Here is a 9,145-nt window from a genome sequence, read left to right as displayed (position 1 = left end):
GTCCTCAATAAAAAATTTTAAAAATTAACCCGGGTCTCGTAGTTTTGTCTATGAATTTAATTTTGAACATCAAGAGTGGTTTGCACTCGCCTTGGAAGCTACAATGTTTGAGTTCTGCTCTCTGCTGTACATATCCGAGTCCTTGGAAAAGGCACTTTACTCACATTTTTCACTCTACTCAGGTATAAAACAAGTACCTGGCAGTTAACAGTGTTGTCTCTGTTGGGGAAAATTATGATAATGCCCAACAAGCGTCATGTCTCGTCCTACATGCCAAGCGTTGCTGTTGACTTGGGATCCTTTGTAAAGGGCTTTGAGCACGATGCATGAATGTTGCCCTATATATTCTCAAATTTTTTAATCACTTCAACAAAATATCATTTTTAGTTATTGCGTTAGATTATATGTTCCCAATCAGGTTACAGTAATATTTTATGTCCCGAATCAGGTTACAGTAAAATGGTATGTCCCCAATCAGGTTACAGTAACATTGTATGTCCCCAATCAGGTTACAGTAACATGGTATGTACCCAATCAGGTTACAGTAACATTGTATGTCCCCAATCAGGTTACAGTAAAATGGTATGTCCCCAATCAGGTTACAGTAACATGGTATGTCCCCAATCAGGTTACAGTAAAATGGTATGTCCCCAGTCAGGTTACAGTAACATGGTATGTCCCCAGTCAGGTTACAGTATCATGGTATGTCCCCAATCAGGTTACAGTATCATGGTATGTCCCCAATCAGGTTACAGTAACATTGTATGTCCCCAATCAGGTTACAGTAACATGGTATGTCCCCAATCAGGTTACAGTATCATGGTATGTCCCCAATCAGGTTACAGTAACATGGTATGTCCCCAATCAGGTTACAGTATCATGGTATGTCCCCAGTCAGGTTACAGTATCATGGTATGTCCCCAATCAGGTTACAGTAACATGGTATGTCCCCAATCAGGTTACAGTAACATGGTATGTCCCCAGTCAGGTTACAGTAACATGGTATGTCCCCAATCAGGTTACAGTAACATTGTATGTCCCCAATCAGGTTACAGTAACATGGTATGTCCCCAATCAGGTTACAGTAACATTGTATGCCCTCAATCAGGTTAGAGTAAAATGGTATGTCCCCAATCAGGTTACAGTAACATGGTCTGTCCCCAATCAGGTTACAGTAACATGGTATGTCCCCAATCAGGTTACAGTAACATGGTATGTCCCCAATCAGGTTACAGTAACATTGTATGTCCCCAATCAGGTTACAGTAACATGGTATGTCCCCAATCAGGTTACAGTAACATGGTATGTCCCCAATCAGGTTACAGTATCATGGTATGTCCCCAATCAGGTTACAGTATCATGGTATGTCCCCAATCAGGTTACAGTAACATGGTATGTCCCCAATCAGGTTACAGTAACATGGTATGTCCCCAATCAGGTTACAGTAACATGGTATGTCCCCAATCAGGTTACAGTATCATGGTATGTCCCCAATCAGGTTACAGTAACATGGTATGTCCCCAATCAGGTTACAGTAACATTGTATGTCCCCAATCAGGTTACAGTAACATGGTATGTCCCCAATCAGGTTACAGTAACATGGTATGTCCCCAATCAGGTTACAGTAACATGGTATGTCTCCAATCAGGTTACAGTATCATGGTATGTCCCCAATCAGGTTACAGTAACATGGTATGTCCCCAATCAGATTACAGTAACATGGTATGTCCCCAATCAGGTTACAGTATCATGGTATGTCCCCAATCAGGTTACAGTAACATTGTATGTCCCCAATCAGGTTACAGTAACATGGTATGTCCCCAATCAGGTTACAGTAACATTGTATGTCCCCAATCAGGTTACAGTAACATGGTATGTCCCCAATCAGGTCACAGTAACATTGTATGCCCTCAATCAGGTTACAGTAAAATGGTATGTCCCCAATCAGGTTACAGTAACATGGTCTGTCCCCAATCAGGTTACAGTAACATGGTATGTCCCCAATCAGGTTACAGTAACATGGTATGTCCCCAATCAGGTTACAGTAAAATGGTGTGTCCCCAATCAGGTTACAGTAACATGGTCTGTCCCCAGTCAGGTTACAGTATCATGGTATGTCCCCAATCAGGTTACAGTATCATGGTATGTCCCCAATCAGGTTACAGTAAAATGGTATGTCCCCAATCAGGTTACAGTATCATGGTATGTCCCCAATCAGGTTACAGTAACATGGTATGTCCTCAATCAGGTTACAGTAACATGGTATGTCCCCAGTCAGGTTACAGTAACATGGTATGTCCCCAATCAGGTTACAGTATCATGGTATGTCCCCAATCAGGTTACAGTAACATGGTATGTCCCCAATCAGGTTACAGTAACATGGTATGTCCCCAATCAGGTTACAGTATCATGGTATGTCCCCAATCAGGTTAGAGTATCATGGTATGTCCCCAATCATGTTACAGTATCATGGTATGTCCCCAATCAGGTTACAGTATCATGGTATGTCCCCAATCAGGTTACAGTATCATGGTATGTCCCCAATCAGGTTACAGTAACATGGTATGTCCCCAATCAGGTTACAGTATCATGGTATGTCCCCAATCAGGTTACAGTAACATTGTATGTCCCCAATCAGGTTACAGTAACATGGTATGTCCCCAATCAGGTTACAGTAAAATGGTATGTCCCCAATCAGGTTACAGTAACATGGTATGTCCCCAATCAGGTTACAGTATCATGGTATGTCCCCAATCAGGTTACAGTAACATGGTATGTCCCCAATCAGGTTACAGTAACATGGTATGTCCCCAATCAGGTTACAGTAACATGGTATGTCCCCAATCAGGTTACAGTAACATTGTATGTCCCCAATCAGGTTACAGTATCATGGTATGTCCCCAATCAGGTTACAGTAACATGGTATGTCCCCAATCAGGTTACAGTATCATGGTATGTCCCCAATCAGGTTACAGTAACATGGTATGTCCCCAATCAGGTTACAGTAACATTGTATGTCCCCAATCAGGTTACAGTAACATGGTATGTCCCCAATCAGGTTACAGTAACATGGTATGTCCCAAATCAGGTTACAGTAACATGGTATGTCCCCAATCAGGTTACAGTATCCAATTAATCATAGTCACGCTGCCGTACTTGAAATAAAAACAACCCACACATTTTTTTTAGAAATTGGCCAAATCATATTTGCTTCAAACATCAAATCGATTAAATAGATTTTCAAATCGTCACAATCGTAAAAGGATTCTTGGGTTTTCAATTTTTACAAGGTTGGGAATATTTTCACCATGGAAATTTAAAATAAAGTCTTTCTGACCGTAAAAAAATATTTGATAGAGTATGCAACTATTGCTGCTTGAAGATCGAAGGAATAAATAACAATCGCTAAATGGATTGAAAGCTTCAATTTAATTAACGAACACTTTGTTGATTAAATTGAAGATTTCATTCCATTGGACTTGTTATTTAGAAACTAGGGCACAGACACCGGTGTCAGATGAAGATCAGAAGGTCTGAGGTTCTATCCCTAATCGAGGTAGACTGATTTTTTTCTTGTATTTTTCATTTTTGCTTTGTCTGGCATCTTTCATATACAATTGTTCAGATCTTTATTGTGATATAATATAGTATGGCACTCTTGAAGAATAAGTTTTCTCATCTTAATTTCTATAAAAGTAACCTAACCGTTTTATAATATAGCTTTTATTACTTGTGCGGTCAATTTATCTTACATCATGCATTAACCCAGGAAGGAAAGTTATCAGTGTATCCTCTTCTTTGCAAATGATATAAACAAAAACATTAGGAGCAGGCACTTGAGTTGTGCAAAATAAAAATCTGAGAAAAAATTAGTATGAAACAGTAGCAGACAAAGCAGAGAGAGAGAGAGAGAGAGAGAGAGAGAAAATTACACTTTTATTTTAAAATGTCATCTTCGACTTCTACTACTACTTCAACTACTACTACTACTACTACTACTACTACTACTACTACTACTACTACTACTACTACTACTACTACTACTACTACTACTATACTACTACATACTACTACTACTACTACTACTACTTATCTAATACTTATATACTACCAACTACTCAATTACTACTACTACATACTACTACTACTACTACTACTACTACTACTACTACTACTACTACTACTACTACTACTCATTACTACTATTACTATACTTATCTATACTACTACTACTACTCTACTACTACTACTACTACTACTACTACTACTACTACTACTACTACTACTACTACTACTACTATTACTACTACTACTACTACTACTACTATTACTACTACTACTACTACTACTACTCCTTTATCTAATCCTTATATATACCAACTGACTCAATTAGACTGAGGATTACTGTCGATGCTGCATATCCGAATTAAATATATATCATGGTTACTTTCAGTAGTTCATCCGTAAAGGTCTCAATATTGCGTAGAAGCCTGGAACCAGCAGGTATGTTGTTTCACAAGCTTAACGTATTTGAGATAAAATTATAAGTTGTCAACGTAGATGACGGAATAATAAATATTCCAATCCCAGTGTCTTTAGTAGTTCGATGCTACTTCCAATCTGTTTGTACCAATCAAACATAAAAGTACTTTCAAAATCAAGATTTCAATGAATATCTCCACCATGAATATTTGTATTGGGAAATTGGCGTCCTTGTTACTAACACTATTCAGAGGATGTCACTGCCCATAGTCTGGTCATCACGTTCACATGAGGAGAGTGGGATAATAATTATTATGTGCTGTGCAAGGGCCATAGTTTTGTCACCCATCTGGCTTCTGATCGTGCCCGACATTGCTTGTTTTGTTACAAGATGAGACAACGTGCTTCATATTTCGTTATGAATTACTTTCTGTGTGAAAAAAAAACCCAAGACTTCTTTCTAGATAATTCGATTTCTCAACAAAGGGACCAGTTGGTGGAAAATTTCCCACTCAGAAAGTATAAAGGTTAGGCCATCCATTATTATACCATCTGTTGTTATATTATTCCGATCTCGTTACAAACATTAATACTATTATCGCTGCTAATTTTTCGTACAAATAGGGCAGCCGTCTGAAAAGAGATTGTTTCTTTTTGCCAATCAAACAAAACAAATAGGTTTAAGGGTTAAGACAACACAAGAACGAAAACAAATACCAATCGCAAATCTGTGTGTACACGACAATCACAGCAATTCCGCGCTATTATGACTAATCACACCATACGCATTTAGGTGAGAAATTTTTTCCCCAAGTAACGACCAATTAAAATAAATTTCATTTTGCCGAGAGTCATAAATCTGCCAATTATGTTTCTTTTGAAGTCCCAGAATATAGACTTTATACCAAATTGAGGGTCATTTTAATAGATTGACATTTGATGAAAAAGCTTTTTGGACAAAATGAACAACTGTGCTCTGTTAAAGTTTGCTATAATTTGGGTCTGAGACATGACCTTACGTAAAATAATTAAGAGACATATTACATGGGGAAACAAGAAAATCAATGCCTAAGGTATTCTACACGTTGTTATCATCAACCATAATGAGGGACTCAAACAAAAAGAACTAGCCCGGTGTGGTAAAATCAATAAAAATATCGATCACCGATGGATTCCAAAGATGAGAGCTGGGTCGATAACCAATAGGCTTGAATGAATCGGTGCCCTGCCATCTTTGTCGATATGGCACGCAAGATATTGTAAGGTTTCCACTCCACCGACTAATCAACTCATTCTCTATCTACGTGCATGTATAAACACACTCACGTCAAATACATTTACACACACAAAAACACACACACACACACACACACACACATGAGACACATAGACACACAAATACCCTACTTATTGTGTATTATAGATAGTCTATACCAACTTAAGAATGCTTGAGTAAATATCCACTCAACGACGGAAATACATCCGCACACAAAAACATACACAAACACACGCACACACACACACACACACACATTCTCAAACACACACGCTCTTCCTCATTCGTATAATATATATTTCTTAATATATCAATCATATATCTATCTACCTTTATTCATAAAATAAATATGAACATTTCTACTCAAAGCTCTTTGAAGTGCTTTATTTATACCTCTCAATAATGCATAGTATGATGCCGAATTCACAGTATAAGCTATCTACTAGGGTTTGTATTTTACAAGCACCCACCAAATACCTTTCATTGCCAATACTGCCGATCTCTGAAATATAACCACGTTCAATTTTTGACCAGAATACTTGTCCTTCAAATATCTATCAATTAAAAAGAACCTCATCTTGTCAAACATCTCAAACCTGGGATTCTATTTTTTTTTAAAAACGTTTTTGTTTTCCGAGTACGGCAGAATAGACAAAGTGCTCTGGATAGAGTTGGAGCTAGAGGGTGACAATTGGATTTAATAGTCTGATGTCACGTCGCCCAGCAACGGCACCATCGTCGTTCTATACAAAGAAAATCGGTACTATTTATTTTTCATACTGGCTAGAACTCTTCATATGCTTGTGATTCAAAACATGATTAGGTTTATAATGTTTTTTTCTCCTCTGGATACGCTTTTATGCTCGTCGGAGAAATATTTCATAAGGGCGTCCGCCATTGTTCCGATAGTTTAGAGCCAGTTACTAAGTTACCATGAGTCATTACGAGGGAAGTGACGTTACGACTGTTAAAGCGTATTATCGCCAAACTTAGCCATGTAATCCTTTCCTCCATCATTTCCCACCCATAGTCAGATACGTACCAGTCGTGATCAACCTCGAGAAATCCCGAAATTCCCGATCATGAATCTTTTTGATTAAACTGTAGCTTAAATTCAAAGATTTTTTTCAATGGAAAGCAGAATTCGTGACGTCACACCGTCCTCTCTTCCGGTTTAAAACTCTTTGGAAGTGATTAACCAGTCCTCCGGAGGTTACATATTGCTTTGGCAGCGAGATGTATTAGCAGATTCTTATGTTTACGGGGCGTAAAAGAGAGAGAATGTATGATCTTTATTAACGACAAGCATTTATTTAGGCTAGAAAATAAGATACCATCACTCTCAAAGCAGAAGATCATTTGCACATATCATGTATTCAGTCCTCCACAGCACTAGTTTCACACTCCCAAGAAGATCGGAATCGGTATTTTGACATCACACTATGGTTCGGGCAGCAATATTTATATTGTAAAATGTATTAAAAAGTTGTATTTATCTTTCTCTCATTTTCAGAATGATGAAGAAGGGGATATGATAAAAGGTTTGGCCTTCGGTCTTGGTGGATTCTTTGGCCTGGTTATATTACTGTGCCTGTTATGGAAATGCTGTTGTAGCCATGACGACAGCAACTCGTGTTCCTGCTGCCCACGCAATGATAACCCCAGCAAGAAGCTGAATGAGCCACGGGGCAGGAGAAGAATGAATGAACATCAAGCAAAGGTCAGCCCGTCACCCCCAAGCTCTGTGATGAGCTGGTCAACAAACAGTTGAAAAATGTAAACAAAACATGCCTTTCCCACCATGGCGTAAGACATGTCAAGTAAATATATCACGTGATCAGTAAATTATATTTGGTGACCGACAGTCTCAAAACGGTAATTGTCGGGATAAGATTAGTACGTAAAGCTGAGTGAAAATGAATGTTTGAAATTAGGAGGGTCATCAGTTTTATCTTTAAATCCTCAAAAATCTTAGATTTCTTTAATCAGATGAATTTCACTTAATTTTCTTCATCCACTTAAAGGCCAACCAGACACTGATGGTGACTGTTGGAAATTAATTTTGACGTGTAATTCAAATTCAATGCGGTACTGGTTCTTATCGTTTAACTCTGGAAAAACATGTATTTATACTTTTGGCCAGAAATCTTGTCCTTCAAAAATCGATCGATTTAAATGACTAACGTCTTGACAAGAACTCTCTAACCTGGGACTTTGCGAAGTTTCTCATGTTTTTCCAGAGTAGGGTAGTTAACTAGTTAATAATGTGTCCACGTCACAACAACTTTTACTTCAAATATCGATCGATGAAGCAGTCTCAGGTTTGAGATGTTTTGTTATGGCAATCACTATTTGGTTTAAATAATTTTTTTTAAAATTTTGGCAAAACGAAAATCTTGTGTTTAATCAAAGTACGACTATCATAGCCAGGTCATCTGATCATGTGACGTTTACGTGATGAGTATTACACATGTTGCAAAAGGCATAGAATAATGGGTTGGAAATAAGAACGAAGAGTAGTTTCTAATTGATAGTCTACAAAAGTGGATGAAAATTGACATTTTATTAGTTAACATGATTGAAAAAGTTGATGTTTTCCCAAAATAAACTAATCGCACAAATATCTATTGATAATTATTGATGTTTCCTGATTTTAAAGTTTTAATCAGGTGATAATTTTATTTTCATGAGACTTTCTTTAAATCTGAAATTTTAAAAGATGACAATGACAATAAAATAGGAAATCGATTTTTATACATTTGTTTTGTCTTTCTAGGATAGGAGTAAAGTTACCCTTATATTTTAATTTATTCATTTAGGATTTTTAAAGAGGCTATTGTAAGACAACGACTATTCAATTACGACAGGGGTTTTGATTTTATTCAAAGAAAATATCTCATTTTATGTCTGATGTTACTGAATGTTATAGATATCGTTATTCACGTGAATTAAAATCCCACAAATATTTAATTATGCCATATATATATATATATATATATATATATATATATATATATATATAATTTTACTTTAAAAAAATATAAATGTAATATTTTTTGAGAACGAAATGCTTGAGTAAGTTTGTCATATTATGTACATTGTATGCTGATTGAAAATCTAACATCAATATGAGATTGGATATGGAAATGCTATTTGAATAACTGTCTCACAAACTTGACAAGTTAAAAAAGATGTAATGTTATTGTTATATCATTTTATTATTTTATTGATGATTAATGGGTTGGAACAGCTCAAGACAAGGGCTTTCATATTCTCCTATACAAGGACCACCCCAGTCCTACTCAAATTAGAATTCGTGGCTGACCGATTTGAACTCCATCCTCTAAGTTCAAGGATATCAGGATCAAATCATACTGGGTCACACAC

The 9,145-nt window shown here is 36.9% G+C and overlaps 1 protein-coding gene across 1 annotated transcript in view; it reads left to right on the top strand.

The window, feature by feature from the left end:
- Positions 1-8,709, top strand: part of LOC144959418 (uncharacterized) — a 31,574-nt gene extending 22,865 nt beyond the window's left edge. Inside the window, exon 4 of the mRNA XM_078892002.1 lies at positions 7,272-8,709. Coding sequence (XP_078748128.1) covers positions 7,272-7,529 — 258 coding nt within the window. The 3' untranslated portion in view covers positions 7,530-8,709. The remainder of the gene's footprint in view (positions 1-7,271) is intronic.
- The last annotated feature ends 436 nt before the right edge of the window (positions 8,710-9,145 follow it).

The sequence above is a fragment of the Berghia stephanieae genome, chromosome 1 (assembly GCF_034508935.2).
Source record: "Berghia stephanieae isolate SIO BIC M18660-M18661 chromosome 1, UCSD_Bste_1.3, whole genome shotgun sequence".
Taxonomy (NCBI): Eukaryota; Metazoa; Mollusca; class Gastropoda; order Nudibranchia; family Aeolidiidae; genus Berghia; species Berghia stephanieae.
Note: the sequence above shows the minus strand (reverse complement) of the source record. Positions and strands in the feature narration are given on the sequence as shown.